At 39.5% G+C, this 18188-nt stretch overlaps 1 protein-coding gene and 1 pseudogene across 6 annotated transcripts in view; both read left to right on the forward strand.

The window, feature by feature from the left end:
• Positions 1-483: 483 nt before the first annotated feature.
• LOC308559140 (large ribosomal subunit protein uL30 pseudogene) lies at positions 484-1133 on the forward strand (annotated as a pseudogene). The gene has a single exon. The product of its transcript is annotated as a large ribosomal subunit protein uL30 pseudogene (transcript).
• An 8524-nt stretch (positions 1134-9657) lies between these two features.
• Positions 9658-18188, forward strand: part of PKIB (cAMP-dependent protein kinase inhibitor beta) — a 77645-nt gene continuing 69114 nt past the window's right edge. For 2 of the 5 annotated variants that reach the window (XM_081140235.1, XM_081140232.1), the window contains exon 1: positions 9924-10032. Coding sequence is in view for 2 of the 5 variants with exons in the window: in XM_081140233.1 (XP_080996359.1) it covers positions 10079-10130 (52 nt within the window). In the remaining 3 variants the exon portion in view is untranslated. Of the gene's footprint in view, positions 9694-9923; positions 10033-10052; positions 10131-10258; positions 10632-18188 lie in introns of those variants that run through there. The other 3 variants (XM_081140237.1, XM_081140233.1, XM_081140234.1) reach the window with 3 other exon arrangements.

Here is an 18188-nt window from a genome sequence, read left to right on the forward strand (position 1 = left end):
AAAGACAATACATATAGTGGTTCTGGATCCATATCGTATTTATGTAAAAGGCATTAACAAAGGGTGGGGAATAAATGTTAAATTTGTAAAAGAAATAGTTACCTATGGGATGGCAGGACTGAAAGTTGAAGGTGGCTGTCCAAGGTGGCTTGATTTCATCTCCATGTTTTAAATCTGTAAGAAATAGAACGTGCTCACGAATTATCTGTGTCATGTAAAAAATGTTTCTTAAAAGCACCTTATCGAGGCATGTGGGAAGCATTATTGTTCATAGCCCACCTGCCAGCATTAAGAATACAGCTCACGCGAAGAGGGCTGGACTTTGAAGGTGACAAGGCTCTGAACCACCTACAAGCACCGCGAAGGCGGCTCTGCGCGGCTCCTCTCGGAGACGGGTGAGCCAGTCCTCCGCGGAGGGCCGCGTCGTCTCTATGGTCGGGGAGACACAGAGCGGCCCTCCCGCCCCGCCGGCTGGGACTGCGCATGAGCCGGCGCCGCGGCGCTGGGAAGATGGCGGAGGGAGCGCGAAGGAAGAAGATCCTGGGAGAGAGGAAGCTTATGAGGTCCTCGGAGCCACCCAGGCAAAGCGGGCGCTTTTGGAAAAAAGGAGCAGAGAAAACGAAAAGATCTCAGTGTTAAGGGGCTGGAATGTTTCCTGTGCGATGCCTGGCGGCGGCAACGAGACACGGTGGGCCCCGACGGCTGGAAGTGAAGCCTTTGGGTTTGGAAACGCCGGATGAACAGCCCCTGGCCTTTGTTGTGTGCGCCCCGAGGATGAATGGGGTGACCGTCGCGGCGCAGAGGACCACTGCGAGGCTCCCCCTGAAGTTTTCAGTGATGTGTGTCAAGGTGACCCCTCCGTCCCGAACCATAAAACGCTGCCTATGTGACCTGGGGGTTTTTAAACCTGAGGAACGTCTGGGAACTGATCTTGAAACGTGGACGAGCCAAGGTCAAGGATAAAATCATCCCTTTGACAGAACACAGCGATTGCGGAGCACCTGGATACATTTGGTGTCATTTGCCTGGAAGACCTCATTAGTGAAATTACCTTCCCGAGGAAGGATTTCCAGGTGGTCTCAGGGTTCTTGTGCCCAGGCCATCTCTGTGTCCCATCAGGCTCCCAGGGATAGAGTAGGCTTCTGCAAGGAGGTGGGCGCTCCTGGCGTCAACTCATCTGGCTGCTGAACTGAACCCAGAACATCTGAAAGCACAGTGCATCGGATGCATGCGTTTTTGGTTTTTGGCATTATTCAATAGCTTCACAGAAGATTATTATATTAAATTATATTGTACTAAAATATTTATCTTTCTGAGCTCTGAGCAAATATGATGTTATCTTAAAGTGAAACCTTACTTAGGAAGAAGAGCTTCATGAATTTTATTTTACGTGGAATATGATTCACAGTGAAACTTTGTGAGGTTTATGATGGGAAGTTATGTAGTGTGGAGAGTAAGCTCACAGGCCTAGTGCTTAGACATATCTAAGTTTTGAAACCTGATTCCAGTATTTACAGCTTATATGATCTTTGGTAACTTATTCAACCTATCCGTGCCTCAGTTTACTCTTTTGTTAAAAGAAATAATACTGCATACCTTACAGACTGTTTTAGGTAGGTAGTAAATGAGGTACTGAAAGAAAAGCACTTGCTTAGTGGTGCTCAGTAAGCCAAAGAAGAATTACTTTTTTCTCCCTCTGGTGAAAGTTTATAAACTTAGGCAAACAGTAAAATGATAGCCTTTTATTAGTGTTCTAAAAAACAAAGTATAGATTATTTAGTTGTTTAGTTAATTTGGTAAATACAGACACAAGAGATATGATAGTTTAACCACCACAGTAAGCTTTTCAGATTTTAGGTAAAAGCAGAACAATCAAGACATTTTTCTTGGTTTAGCTGGAGGAAGAAGAAAGGGAGAGTCAGAACATTGCTAGGGAGATGACTAGAGGTAGAGGTGATGTGTGCTCACTCAGTGTCCTGTCCACAGGGCTGTCTTCTGCTCACAGATGATAACTGTCTTTTATTGACAAGGATTGGGGACAGAAAATAGATCGAAGTAGATAAAAGTGTGGAAAATCCACACGCTCTGGGTTCTTGTTAAATAAGTCTATAGTTAGGAAGGTTTCTCTTTTATCTGTTTCCTATTTCTCAACATATATATATATATATACCACACCCTCCTCCCCAACATGTATACACATGTTGCCTACATGCTTTTCCTCTGAATAACTGAAGGGATACTGGAAATTATTACTTATTATTATTTTTGTATTGATAGACTGATTTCCACTGCTTCCTTTACTAAAAATGAAAAATATCCAATCACCACCCTTTGTAAAATAGCTCCCCATAGATTTGAACTTAGTGTCAGTTGTCAAGATGGTAGTTGAAATCCAAGTCAAAAAGTCAGTATTATGTTTCTGGTCTTACTACCAATATTGACACAGAATAAGTCAGTGCAAGTGTACTGTACACGAAAACTATTATTTCTCAAAGTGTCTTCATCTGGGGAAGGAGTGAATATTTTTATTGGGCAAAAGGAATTTATTTCCATAGTACAGTTGTTCCATGGATACCTAACCAGAAGGTTTTAACTAGTTAGATATAACTTAAACATCAAGTCAAAGTATTTTTCTTAATTAAAAAAAATTAAACTATATCTTTGTTCTTAACAGTTTTATTTACTCAGGATTTAGCCAATGGGATTTGGATTTTTCTTCTATTTTTATTCGACAATTAGTATGACACTGAACCAAATTTAAGCATCTTTCATTTACTATAGAAATATAACCCTTCAGATAAAAGTATGGTTTGAAAAATTGGTCATCTGATTAGAAGGTTTTAAAAAGAAAAATAAACTATGTGGTTATTAGTATCTTCAAGTGGATTCTATACATGGGATTGCAAATGCGAACTTACTATAGTCATTTTGTTTCCCTTTATTGCCTTAATTTCCAGGAAGTAGTGAACCAAATTTAATGTTTAATATCAGTAAACATAGGTCATGTGGTTGCTATATTTATTTCACTACTTTTATACATTTTTTTTTTTTTTACAAATCTAATTTAATGGTCCTATTTATATAGTGGTCCTTTGTAATAAATTTCTTTTGGCAGCTGGCAGGCTATCAGTTACACAATGAGGATACATAATGAGTTCTGTAATTTTTTACTGCAGATTACTTCCCTTTAAATGCAACAGGAGGTACTATAAAACAGAAGGAAACTAACCCCTAGCATTTCTCTTGATCTAAATTTATTATGATTGTGGTTTTGAACAATTATATCTAACTTTTCTATCAGAACAATTAAAATTGGTTTTATTTTAAATTCGTGGTTCTGGTAAGTTCTGAAAAATTCTAATCATTGACAGAATCATGAAGGAGTTACATTTTTAATATTGTATAGCTATATTCAATGTCTCATACTTCAGAATCAAAAAATCTGGGACACATTTTCAAGGAAAAGATTGCATTTGTTATCATAGAAATCAGATTCACTTTAACACTAAGATTATTTATACACTGACAAGAGCCTGGCCTTTCTAACAATAAGAGAACAGTTAGAGCAAAACATTGAGTTTAACCACTGAGTTGAGGATGCAACATGACATACAGCAGTGCTTCTCAAGCTCTAAAATGTAAACAAAACTTGGGAACTTTATTAAATGCACACTGTGACTCAGTAGGTCTGGGATGGAGCCTGAGACCTTACATTTCTAACAAGCTCCCTGATGGTATGAATTCTACTGCTCTGGGGAATCTCACATAATGATGTAAATAACTGATATTTAAGGTTAAGTAAGGTTAATATTTTGTATTTGAAATCTAAGAATGTTTAGAGGTCACTTTTTCTCATCAACTTTCACATACTAAAAGTATTGATGGTGAAGGTGTGTGGTACCAAGCTAATATTTTCATCCATAAATTGTCCCTTTATTGAGAAGACATGTTTACTGGAATGAAACTAAGTCTTCTAACATATCAGGCCAACTGTGTCTACAGATCTATGCACATGGGTTTTGGGGGTAAAACAGAATTCTATCACATATCTGCTATTTAATTTTCTTTACGTATTTTGGATGTTCCAGATGGCTTGATATGAACCAGAAGACAGGGTGGGAAAAGAGTTGGATATAGAAGTTTATATGCCTTTTCTTTAAAAAAAAACAAAAAACCAGAAATTTGCAGAAGCTGTTCACATATAACTATCATAGAAATGTTTTGTGGGAAAAAGGTGACATTTATTAGTTAAGTCATTAGTTAATGTAAAAGCTGAGATTATCACTGTTGAACTGAGAAATAATTTTTATTTGTCCCCCTTTTGAGATGTAGCCTTAATGTTGCTATTAAAGGTGACTTTATCACATGATTTCCAGAGTGTGACTTGGGACTTGATATTAGATCCTTAGTTTAAAATGAATAGTTTATAAAAGATAACATTCACAATTGTCAAAGTACTTCAAAAGCAAGATACCTAGTTAGATTTCAATTTAATCCTAGTTAAGACTCTCTTTGAATATAATGTAAAAAACCTTTCTGAATTTTAGAGAAGAATATCAACATTCATTACCATTTTATATGGAAACTTAGGCATAAAAAGTTAAGGGGACAGAAATTGTCAGGATCAGAGCTCCTCCGCTAAGTTCTCCAGATAAGTTTTTCTCTGAGAAAAATATAAGTGAACAGAATTTCTGTTTTTCTTTAAGATTTACTTCATTTAATCCAAAATACTTAAAAAATGTCCATTGTGTGCGGGGAACTATTACTAAGTGTTTTTTGGAAAAGCATTTATATGAAAAATGAAACAAAACAAAAACTAAAAAGCAAGAACAAATTACTAAATGGACTCTGCTTCTAGTCAAGGTGAGGTAATAGGAACCAGATTTACCCTCCTGCCTGAAACAACTGTAAGAGCAAACAAAATATATGGAACAATGTTCTGCAGATATTGAATATCAAACAGCACAGGATAGTGATCCCTGAGAAAGAGGAAACAAATGAGGGAAGTATATGATTGTCTCAGTTCTGTGTCTGAAGAGTTTCCAGGTAATAGTACACGGTGGAGGAACCCAGGCTAAGTCTGGTCAACTCTCAGAGTTGAAGAGACGAAAATGGTCATCTGGGGAGGCAGAGCACCTACAGTTTGCAGGCAGAGTCCCTGTGCAGAAAGAACTTCACAAAGAAAAACTTCTGAAATCTCCAGAGGATCCCCGCAGGTCTTCAGTTGGGTATAAACCAGTTTATTCACGTAAGGAAACAAGAACCACCTGAAAAAGCACAAAGGCCAATCACCAAAGCTTAGACAGAGTAGAGAGTTATTCCTATACATGGGATTTCAGGCGTAATTCAATATACATTAGATAGAGTACTCAGAAAGTTATTGCCTCAGGAGTGGAGCAAAATAAGCCCTAGGCTAATGACTTCTCTCTAATCCCACCTCATAAAAGCCTCAAAAGGATATCCTCTTTCCAAGTAACTTAACTATGGTCAAGAAAAAAATTCAAGAATACTAATAGGAACACAAAAATATCCATTACCCGCCCAACAAGGCAAAATCATAATGTCTGGCTTCCAATAAAAAATTATTAGGCACATAAAGAAGCAGGGAAATATGACCCATAGTTAAAAGAAAATGGCAACCAATAGAAACAATCCAAAATTGACACAAATAATAGAATTAGTAGGTGATGACATTATAAAAGTTATTGTAGCTATATGCCATATGTTCATGAAAGTAGAGGAAAGGTTAAGCACATTAAGTAGAGACATGGAAGCTACATAAAAAATCCAGATCTAACTTCTAGATATGAAAGGGACACTACAGAATTAACAGTAGATTAAACACTACAAAGAAAACGAATCCGTGAGTTTGACAACATAGCAATAGAATTATCGAAAATAAAGCACAGAGAGGAAAAGACCAAAAAACAAATGAATAGGGCATCAGTGATCCATGGGAGACCTTCAAGTAGCTTAAGCATATGTGTTAACTGGAATCCTCAAGGGCAGAATGGGCAGAAAAATTACTTAAAAAATGACTGAAGTACAATGGACCTCAAGTGCATGAAATATGAAGAAAACTACCCAAAGAAATCACAATAAAATGATGTACTTAAAATCACTGGCAAAAGAAAACCTTAACAGAGAATAAAAGGCATTGTTTGTACATAGGACAAAGTACAATAACTTTTTTTAAGTATTGGGGGAAAATTCCTTTCAACTTAGAATTCTGTATCAAAGTTCTCCTTTTTACTTAAAAAAGGGAATCTTCATTATAGGATTTGGAATCAGGAAAACATGAGCCTTGTCTGGTAAATCTTCAGTCACTTGCTCTTCCCTTCCAAATCTCTCCCTTCCTTACTTTATCAATACAAGGTTGGGAAGACTTATCTTACGCATATGTACTAACTGGTAATGCTAAGGTCTGATTTGTAAAGGAAGATGTTGCCTCCCAGGTATCAAAGTGGTGCTTAAATTCTAACCTTTGAAAATAATTATTTGCTCTCAAACAGTATTATCTCCCTAAAGCTCTCTTCGGCAGTGTTTATTGCTCTGCTCCACTCCCTCACTGCTGACCCCAAAGGGTGTCGCGCAAAAAGCTACTGAGAGGGTCAGTGTGGAGTACCCTGACGGTGACTGCTGCCTGCCTTCCCTGCCCAGGTCTCAGCTAGCCTGGCCCTAAAGAGAGCAAAAGGCGATGTCATTTGAAACCTTGCAGCTATACTCCTCCTACCGTTCTTGGTCTCACCAAAAATACAATCTCCTGCATTTACTCTCACCCATACTTTAATCCCCATTAGATTTGGACTGCTTCTGCTTCAGCCAAGTTCCCATTTCTCCACGTGTGCAAACAGGCCTGGCTGTGTGATTTGTGGTGCTTAATGCAAGTTGAAAATGTGGCATCGCTTGTTTAATATTATTAAGAATTTCAAGGAAGGGACAGCAGAGTATTAACCAAGCATGGGACTTCTGAAATGTAGAGCCTTGTGCTACTGCACACAGGTTGCACACCCATGAAGCTGGCTTGCCTCCGAAATTTAGCCACTCTGACCTTGCAGAATCCTTATGCACATGGAAATATCTCACTACCTTTATAGCCCACCCACACTCTGTTTCTAGCTTTAGGTGAAAATCAGCTTTCTCCTGAGAATAGTTTCCCCTAGGTCTCCCTCGGTGTAGAATGCTCATCTCACTGTAGGGCCGTGGGGGTACACTTGGAGCTCCTCACCTTGCTTCTGAGCTGTGTACCACCTCTTACACACAGGCCCTTGATCCATTTGGGCCCTTGCTCCCCGGATATGTACCTTCTGCCCCAACTCTGCACAGCTATCCACTCAGTTCCAGATCACTCTACCACAGTCATGGAAGTCTTTGGTATCTGACTCAATTTTTCCCTATCCCATGGCCTCACTGTTGTTGGTGGCTTCAATGCCATGTAAACAGCCTTTTCGGTGCTTTAGTCTCCAATTTCTTGATCTTCATTTTATGTTAGCCAATCCTACCCATAGTTCTTCCATAAACCACAATATCATTCTACTACTAAAACTTTCAAGACAACTATTCTACCTTAACTACAACTTTTAATATTTCTCTCATTGATCGAGATTTATAGTTCTTTAACTTCTTTTTCTCTCCCCTTTTATGTCTTCACTATTTTCCTATGTAATCTTAAATTAACTTCATAGCCCTATCCTTCAACCATTCTCTTAAAAATGGCAGCCAAGCTTTCTCCTTGTATTTCCATCAAACCCCTTGGTGAAACCTCAAAGTTGGATTAGTTAAACTTTCTGTATTTAGAGTCATATATTTTATACGAATTCACATGATTGTGTGGAACTACTGCTGTCACCAATGGACTCAGAAGTACTTCTTTGGACTTATGGTCAGCTTCTCTTTACCATTCTCAGTAGCAGCTACTGCAAACCTTTCGGGTGCTTACCTGATTGCATCATCTCCCTTACTTTCCTAGTAGAAATGAGAGACAATCAGAAATCTTCAATCCACTATGAATAAGCAAAAGCATTCTATAACTGGTGTTTTCTTAAGTCATTTTGTCCTAATTGAAGGATATGAGGTTGTAGTTATTCATTTAAAAGCTTCTTAGCACCTATTTTGTACAGGTACTACTCTAGGTACTGAATATAAAGCCTTCATGGAGCATACACTAAAATAGTTCTGATGATTTTAAATATGTAACTTAAAAGTGTATTACTGAGGGCTAATGATTTTCTCAAATTTACCCCAAAATATAAGTTTTACAAAACAAATTTTGTGAGCACAAGAACACAGTTGCAGAATCATAAAAATCCAATCCCAGTGTAACTCATAAATCCAAACATTTTAGCATTACTCTCTTCCATGGGCTCTCTAAAATAAGTAGACCTGCCCAGCCGGGCGTGGCTCAGCGGTTGAGCATCGACCTAGGATCCAGGAGATCGGGGTTCGATTCCCCGTCAGGGCACATGCCTGGGTTGCGGGCTGCAGCTGATCAATGACTCTCTCATCATTGATGTTTCTATCTCTCTCTCCCTCTCCTTTCCTCTCTCTGAAATCAATAAAGATATATTTAAAAATAAAATAAAATAAAATAAGTAGACCTTAGAATAAATAATTTGCCTTAGATAATATTATATATTATTATGTAATGAAATAATAATAGGTCTTAGAAATATATTTGATAATGCCAAATAAGTTTGGAAGTGACACTAAAAATATGAATAACTCGATTTTTAAAATTAATATCCGTACTACAATAAAAGTAACTATTTTTAGAAAATGAAATGTACTGGTTGGCATTTAGAAAATCACAACCTTTATTAATACTGTGTAAGTTTAAAAAATGTCCATCGACCTTGAAGGCAGAAAGACCTTTGTTCAAAACTGTTTTGGAGCCTTCTAGCTATTTCCATCTTGTTCAAATTACCTAACCGTGCCGGGCGCCCGTTTCTTATGTGAAAGCAGAGGCAATTATTACTAATTGTGGGGGCAAGAAGATTAATTTAAAGAGCCTGATCGTAGCACCATTAGTAAATACTTTATATAAAATATTTGCTTAATTACATTTTCGCATCTCACATAGCCTTTGCCTAAAAAAGAATGTAGTCGTAGTCAGGCGTGGGCTGCAGGTGTCCGAGGTCCCGAACCGGAAGCCAGAGCCCAGTGTAAGAAGACTTTGAACCCTAAGGAGGGCTTTCAGGAAACCAGAGGCCTCCGCCAGCTTCCCGGGAAGCGGACGAGCGCCGGCATTTCGCCCAGCATCTCACCATCTCCCAGGGCTGCAGAGGCCACGGGAAGACCTTAGCAGCAAGCGCCTCACTTTCCTCGTGAGAACCTGAAAGCGAAACTCCACGTGCATTGCTTTCTGCTCTGCTTTGCCCAAAAGGAGTCAGCAAGGCATGTTGCTTCCCCATCTGTTAGAACAATCTGTTAATAATCGCGAAAACCCAGGTTCCAGGTGCAGACGAGAAAACTAAGCGATTCCTACCTTCCCCAAACAGCCACCTTTGGATCAAGGGGCGACCTCAGGACCCCCGGAAAGCAAAACCTCGGCGCGCACCTAGGCGGACGGCCAGGCTGCTGCGCCCGGGCGCAGACGCTAAAGTTCCGCGGGCACACAGGAACCCTGACCCCCCAACAGCCAGCCACCCAGGGACACCGAGCGGCGGGAGGACGCGCGGGACGCGGCTCTGCCAGGTGCGCGGGCCACTAGCCGTGTTCAGGCCCCGGGGGAAGAGTCCCGCCCGAGGCGCCAACAGGGAGGCGCGCCCGCCGCGCGCGCCGCCGGGGCTCCGCCGCCGCGTGGGAACGGCGCTCCGAGCGCGGGCGGGTCCCGGCGCCGCCCCCTCCGCCCCCGGAGTCGCCGCGCCGCCTGCTGCACCTCCGCCCGGCTGCACCTCGGCCCGACAGCCCAGACGCCGCCCAGCCCCGCACCGAGCCGGCGGCGGGCGGGAGCGGGCGCTGCAGCTGCGGGCGGCGGCGAGGCTGGGCGAGCCCGGCGCAGGACGACCCCTGGCGGGAGGCGCCGCGCGGCGGGTAGGTGCCCGGCGGAGGGGCGGGAGGGGGTGTCGCTGGTGCGAGGATGGAGGGCGAGGACTTAGGGAGCCCGGGGACGCCGAGCCAGGGAAAACGTGGTAAGTGCAACTTTCCCATTTCGCGCCCGGTTGGCACCAGCCCGGGGTGGGCGGGCGGGGGGGATTCAAAGCGGACGCCCCTTTTGCTGGGGCGACCTCCTCGTTCACGTGCCAACTAGGGCGCTTTTAGAGGGAAAGGGGCGCTCAGGTCCAGGAGCATAACCAGGGAGGTCCGCCGCCTGCTTTCTGCGCGCTCTGACCCGAGGCGGGGCACCGCTGGCCGCCTGCCGTAGGTGGCCGAGCCCGCGCCTCTCCGCGGCAGCGCCCCGCCGTGCGCCTGGGGCCGCGGCTCGCCACCTCGGGGACGCGGGGCCCTGCGCCCACCGGCCCTGCCAGCGCCCGGCCGCGTTTCCAGCCGTCCCCTCCCCTCCCCAGTCTCCGGCCATTCTTTGATTAAGGATGGGGATGGTTCGAGGGGGCGATGCCCAGGGCCCCCGGCAGCTGGTGGATTTCCCCGAGCCTAGGACTCCGGCGGGCGCCGAGGGAAACACCGAATGGAAGGTGGTCGCGGGGCTTAGGGGCTGGGGGGGGGGGGCCAGGGTCCTGCCCGCCGCTGCCCCTGGGGAAGCTGCTGAAGGCGCCTTCTGGGCGGGGGTGAGGCGACGGGAACGAGTGTTTTTATCAGCGACCCTGCTGGGTGAGGCTGAGACGGACAGACCAGCCCCTTCGTCGTTGCGCTTATCCGAGGGCGCGTGGCCTAAGTGGGGGCCCACGGGAAACACTTAAAAATATATGTGAAGAGAGAAACCCAAAAACTGCAGGTGGTGTTACTAGTCAGGGTCTGTACAGGACTGGACAGTGGAGATTCGAGGCTGATGACCACTGAAACATTCACCTGGAAAAAATAAAAACCTAAAACTCCTGTTCATGGTTTGGACACTGAAAAAGTATTGGATTAGATTTAGTCTGAGTATTGCATTTCTCCTTGTATACATGTAGATTCAGAATCCAAGAGGCCTTTCTTCTTTGTTGGCATTGCTTGCTACACGTTGAAACATTTTTGTTCTGGGATTTAATATCCAAAGCTCAGAGTTTGGATTATTGAAATGAGATTTGATGGCCATATGCTCACACGAAGTAATGGGGTAGGTTCCAAACAAGGCTGGTTAAGACCAGCATTTTGAAAACCCTGTTTGTTTCCTGTTAGTATGTCTCTTGCTGGTCAGTACCACTCTACCGACTCTCTCTTGAAAGAGTTTATTTTCAAATTAAGTGTTTGGGAAGATCAAATGATCCAATTTTGAAGCAAAGTATACTTTCGGGGGGGAAATTTTTGCAAAAAGTTTTCAGTTTTTAGCCTTATCTTTACCAGAACTCCTTCAACAAGACAGCAAAGGCTAATGGAATACCTTATGCAGGACATCTAAAAATGTGTCAAATATCCTTTTCGTTAAAGAATTTTTTCTCCTCTTTAGTCAATTTTAAATTTTAAATTTAGATTTTTAGAAAGTTCCCCCTTTCAATAATTTTTAAAGAAATTTTACCAAGTCAAAGTTTTGTACCACTGAACCAGGTACATGTCTAAACCAGGTCATTTCAGGTTTTCCGTTCAATTATACCATACGGATTTGACAGTGTGGAAGTGGGGCCAGTCTACCACATGGGGTGGGGGCACAGTTTTTACTCATTTGCTTCAGAGAGCAGTGGGAGAAAGTTTTCAGGGGAAAGAGGAATACTTTCCTTACAAGGTAGGTCTGGGTAAGATCCATGGGATGTTTGTCACTTTTGCCAAATAATCTTAAACTTCAAGTAAAACCAGCAGAGGCTGTTACAACTCTGAGAAGTCCATGTTTTGGGTTCTAGGTTTGAATGCTTTGAAAGGAAATATAAATCTTTCAGTTTTAACTGCAAAATGGGAGGAAACAAATTTTTCACTCATGCATGTTTATTTTTACCAACTCTTTAAAAAGTATCTCAGTTTATCCTAGTTTGTTGAAAACTTTCATATTATCTGTCACTAAGTATTATTGGTCTCAATAGCCAATTGATTCAGTTCTTCATTTTGTAGGTTTTGTCTCAATATGATCCACTTGAAATATAGATGAATGAAATATGGATTTTTGTCTAATAATAACAATTTAGGATATATCTAAGGGCATCTCAAATTATCTTATAAAAGGATTGTTAAAAGTTTATTTTAACTTCTTTCTTTTGGATATTTTAATCATAAAACCATCACACTATTAAGAAAACTTAAATTTTTTAAAATTCCAATTGTATTATTCAGTCATCATTTCAATATTGAATATCTTCTAGTCTTTGTACATTTGTAAAGATGTGTTTTTATACTAAGGTAATAGTGGTACATAGTTTGTATCCTACCTCTTTCTCTCTTCTTAAAACTACCATTAGCAAAAAAAAAAGAGCAAATTTTAAAAAACTGGCATTTTCTCTTATTTAGTAAAGTGACCCATGAAATAGATAAAATTTCAGATCCTAAAGGTATGAAACAGAATTTTCCAGTTTGCCAAAAAGCTACATTCTTATTTGCTGCACCCTGTGGTACTTAATGATTTAACACAGAAATGAGAAAAGAAAAGAAAAGAAAAATATACCCAAATAATTAAAATACATTGGTTGGAATAATAATGTTCAAAATGTACAATTCAGTTTTTCCAAGGCCATTATGTGTTTGCTAATGTAATTTTTTCACCAAGAATCACAGATGTGAAAATATAATCAAGTGATTTTTTTTCAATCTCATCCTTGGCCAGCTCTCTGTTATTCCATTATAATGAGTTTTTCTACATGATATTTTTTTGGCAGGTAATTTTTGTCACTTAAAATACCAAGTTTTAAACTTAAAAATTTTGAAATAGTGTTTTTTTTTAGATATTATGCATTATAATGAAAATCATAAGTTTCAGAATTGTATTAAGAAAATAAGGCCCACCTATATTTGTTTTCACCATTATTTATAAAATTATTTGCTTATATGTAGCTTTTTAAAAACAAAAGTGATATATCATATATATGCCCTATTTCTCACTTAATCAATCATCTTAATATATCTTTCCTAGAAAATAATCGTACTTTTAATGGATGTATGGTGTTCTTTTAAATTTTTATCAAATCCCTATTGGTAAGTATGCAGAATTTCTCCAAATTTGGTTTTATAAACAGTATCATAGTAGATAACTATTCATAATCTTTATACACTATACACACCTATTTGATTAATTCCATTGAGTAAGTTTCCATAGAATTGCTAGGTGAGAGCATATTCATCTCGTAAAGATTTTTAATACATTCTACAGTTTTGTTTTTCAGAAATCCTATAGCAATTTCTATTCAAAATAACATTTTTACAAACATAGCAATACTGTTTCAAAAAATTTAAATTTAGAAATCAGTGAGAAAAGAAAGCTCATACTTGTATTTTTTTTTTTTTTTATTGCTAATGAGGCTGAATATTTTTAGTTGGCCAACACGTTTAACAGATATTTTGGATTTATTTTTATGAATTCCTTTTCAATATTCTTTGCCTATTTTTACAACTTCTTTGTTTGAAGAGCTTTCTATTAATAAGAATATTAACTCTGTATATCTGTTATGTTGCAGTTTTTGAATCAGTTTCTTTCTTTTTTTTAAATATATCTTTATTGATTTCACAGAGAAGAAGGGAGAGGGAGAGAGAGATAAAAACATCAATGATGAGAGTCATTGATGGGCTGCCTCCTGCACGCCCCACACTGGGGATCGAGCCCACAACACGGGCATGTGCCCTGACCGGGAATCGAACCTCCATCTCATCTCCTGGATCCTTGATTAACTCAACTGCTGAGCCACGCCGCCTGGGTGAATCAGTTTCTTTTTCTTTCTTTCTTTTTTTTTTTGCCATTAACTATTACGTATTGTTTTGTAAAATACTTAAATTTTATGGGTGTCAAAGCTGCTATTAATTTCTTCTTCCATTCTGATTTTGTTAAACTTGAGAAGGACTTTCTCACTTGTAAATCACCTACACTTTTTATAGTACTTTTGATGTCTTTTCTTATTTAAAATTTTTATCCTTTGGAAGTTATTTTAGTAGGGAATCTAACATTATTATTGTTATTTTTAAATAGCTAGTCTTGTATCAAATCCACTTGTTCTGTAACTGATTCCTTCCCCACTGATTTGAAATAACATCCTGTGTACCTCACCCCTGCACCTCCTTGGAGCCCAACTTTCTCAAAGCTGTCCCTACCATTGTGAGGTTCCCAAATTTTCCACCTATATGCTTTCCTGGCTGCAGCCTCTTTGATTGCCTCCCTAAGCTGCCTTGACACACATCTGTCACTCACACCTCACCCCAGAAGTAAAAAGTATTCCATGTTTCACATCATAGCTGTTGGCTTTTCCTAAATTCCCACATTACCAGTTTTGGAACATATTTTGTTATTCCTGCAAAACAGATAATTTTCTAATGCTTAAAATCTGTTTTTATCATTTGTCCACTTATTTTTCCTCTCTGCCTTGGAATATTATTATAGTTTGTACTGCTTCTTTCTGACCTAATCTCTGTTTTTCATTCTTCCTTCAAAATCATTCCTTCATGCCCTCTGGAACACCTATTCAATCACAATAAACTCCTCTTAACCTCCACTTTTACTCCCCTAGCCCTGAAACTTGACTCTCCCCTGGGTACCCCACTTCCCCTTGAGCTCTTTCTTGGAAACTGTCTATTACTTCATAGTTTATGAATCTAAGGGTAGGAGCTGGGTCACGTGTCCTTCATACACCTATATCCCATCTCTAGACCATTATTTCTCCATCTTACGCACCCCTGTTCCTTTGAGCCATCTGGCTACACTATCCTCTGTCATTGCTCATTTCTGTTATGTACTCAACCACCTAAACAAACCCTTCCTTCACTGCACATTCCAGCAGCTGATATACAGTCATCTCCTGGCCCCAGTCTGGGTGACTTCATATCTGCGTCCAACACCACAACCTATCAGTTTTTGACCTCCACAACTCAAGCAGAACCTTCTCTTTTACTCCTTACCCAACCACTTCTGTAGCCACATCCTGGGCTTGCTATCATGTGAAATTGTTTCTTCCTAAAATTTCAAATTCAGAAACTCTCTGGGCATAGCATCCTATATTCTTTTTTAACATCAATCCCAAGATTTAAACCTACGATTGTTCCTTGAGATGGCCAATACTTTGACCCATCTATTTTCACTCTATGCACTTATTGCTGGGAGTCGACGTTTGTCAGTGGATTCCATTTCCATCAGCACAAGTCAATGGGGGAACTTAATTCTGTGTGCTTCTGGCTAGTTCCGTATCACCCTCTCCCTTACAACTCAGAGTCTCGCCTCCACCTGCCTTGAGTTCTCCATGATCTTATGACCCCTATCTTCTTGTTTATGCAAATTATTGCAAAATCCCTATTCTTCCAAGTAGTATGATCCAACTGTTCTGGTTTTCCTGGGACTGAGAGGTTTCCATGTGGAGTAAGTCCTGGACATAAAGACTTCAAATTTTTGAAGATTTTGAAATTCATTATTTTCTTTTTACACCTCATCTGTCTTCATCTTCGCTCTCAAGCTATAAGCTATTAGTTCATCTGAAGTGCAGCAGATCCTTGAATAATGTCATTTTTTTTTTTTTATAACTTGGGTGAGATGCTGTAGGAACTTAATTCTTATATCATTTAGCATATGGTAAAATTAGTTATACATTGTTTTGCTTACGGTCTCAGAACCTACCGATGATGTAAAGCGAGGATTTATTTATGTGATAACTCTTACTGTTTCCTCTCTTTTTTTTCTTTCTTTTTGACCCTTTTAATCTAGTGTGGGTTGAGAAACTCAGATAACCAGCTACATTAGTTAGGATTGTTACAGTTGCCCATGAGGGAAAATCAGCATCAAATTGGTTTGAGGTGATAGGGCGAATTTATCAGATTTATGTAACCCAGATTGCGGTCACAGGTTGATCTAGAACTCACATTACTTTGTAAGGACCCAAATTCCTTCTCCTTGGCTCTACTCTCCTTCAATTTGGCTTTATTTATTCTCAGCATCTGCTTAGTGACAAAATTGCTATCACCAGCTCCAGGTCTAACTTCTCAAGTTTAAATTCAAAGAGAAAAAAAGCATGTTTACTGGTAGGTTTGGCACCAGTAAGTCCTAGGATGAACTAACTTGCATCATGAGCCTACTCTTTAAGCATCTGCTGGGTCGGAAAAGAGTCATAAGCTTGCTGGGATGGCCTTGAGTCACTCACCGCTTCTGACCTGATCGCTGTGGTTATGGGCGTATATGGAGCTCTGATTTGTCATGTCTGGGTCTCAACTTCATTCTCGGAAACAACTGAGTCACGTGGAGTAAAAATAGGACGTAAGTCTCCTCAAAGGGGAAATGGATATTGGGCACACAAAATATTTACTACTCTCCGAACTGGTGACAGACAGGTCAAAGACAAAACAGAGGCATAAACAGGCTCTGATCAAAGCTGTAGCGATGTCTTATGAGTAAACAAGGTGAATATGATTAGTGTATAGGTTTTATGACATTTTTTAACCAAACAGTAGTATTTTTTAATATCCTGATTCTTGACTATATTCTTTGTAGTTAAGTTGAAAAATAAATAAGTTTTGTATAAATAAATTTTGTTCAATATAATTCTCTTTAGTCACTATTAATGGATTTTTAAAAAAATTCTGGCTGTTCAAATAATATAAATACTAAATAAAAAACTAATCTTTCTTCTTTACATAAATATTTTTGCAACTAATATTTTAAAAAATATATCAACAGGTGATTTGAGTGGTAATAGTGGAACAAATAACTAGAGTAGAAATTTTTAAAACTTCGTCATGAGACCAACTCAGCTTTTAATTAATCATGTGAACCAGAAGTTTCCTAATCTCTTGAGATTTCAGTTTTTTGTCAACACAATTACACCAATATGAATTTAATTTCAGTTCTTTATCGTTAAATCAGTACACTGAAAAAAGCACTTGTATTATTCTAAATAGAGTCTATAACCATATTTTAGTGTATTTGCGCTCATTTATTTTCACGTTCCTTTTGTGGATGTTAATAGATGTCCTTTATTTAAGTTTTTAATGAATTTTGGAAGTCAATACATACATTTGTGAGATGAATAGTTAACTAGATTCAAATAAATAAGTATTTATTTAAAAGCATCCTCCTGAAAAAAGAAAAATAAAAGCACCCTCCTGGATTCAGGTACTTGTGTTAGTGATATGGTGCATACAAGAATGAGCGAGACTTCATCCTTTCTATAGGAAGCTTAGAATTCCACCCATTTGAGGGAGATGAGGGAAGATAATACACGTAATAACATTTCTGCCAGGCTGACTGTAATGGGTGCCACAAAAGAAGTAAAAAGTGTTGTGGAGTTTCAAAGAAAAGAAAGATAAACTTTGAAATTGATCAGAAAGATTTTTATAGAGGATGCCATAATTGAGATGATCTTCGAAGGACTGATGGAATTTCAATGAGTGGGCGAAACATTCTTGATTAGAAGAACAGTATGAACAAAGGTACACATACAGGAAAGGAGGAGACAGAGTTGTGTAGAATTTTAGGGAGTGAGAGAAGATAAGGGTAGAAAGATACATTGGGGCTGTAGTGAAGAATCTTAAATGCTGGGATGAAAACTTTAATGCTAAATTTGTTGCTAATTTGCATTCTTGAATGATTTTGAGTAGGGAGTCATAATCAGTGGTATATTTATGAGTCAAAAAGTATTTTGACAGCTTGTTTATATGCAAATATATACAGGAGTTATATACAGTTTTGTTGATCTTATTTGTTGCATTATTTCTATTTTATTAATTTCTACTCATATCTAGCATTTTCTTCCTTCACCTTTCTTTTTGTAAACTTTATTTTTCACATACGGTTTATGCTTAATATTATTTGTAAATAATGATAGGCTTACGTCTTCCTTTCCGATTTGGTTGCCTTTTTTCTTCTTGTCTGATCACTGTGGCTAGGACTTCCAGTACTATGTTGAATAAGAATGGTGAAAGCGGACACCCCTGTCTTATTCTTGATCTTACAGGAAACACTTTTTGTTTTTCCCCTGTTGAGT

The sequence above is a fragment of the Miniopterus schreibersii genome (genome assembly GCF_964146895.1).
Source record: "Miniopterus schreibersii genome assembly, chromosome: 6".
Lineage (NCBI taxonomy): Eukaryota > Metazoa > Chordata > Mammalia > Chiroptera > Miniopteridae > Miniopterus > Miniopterus schreibersii.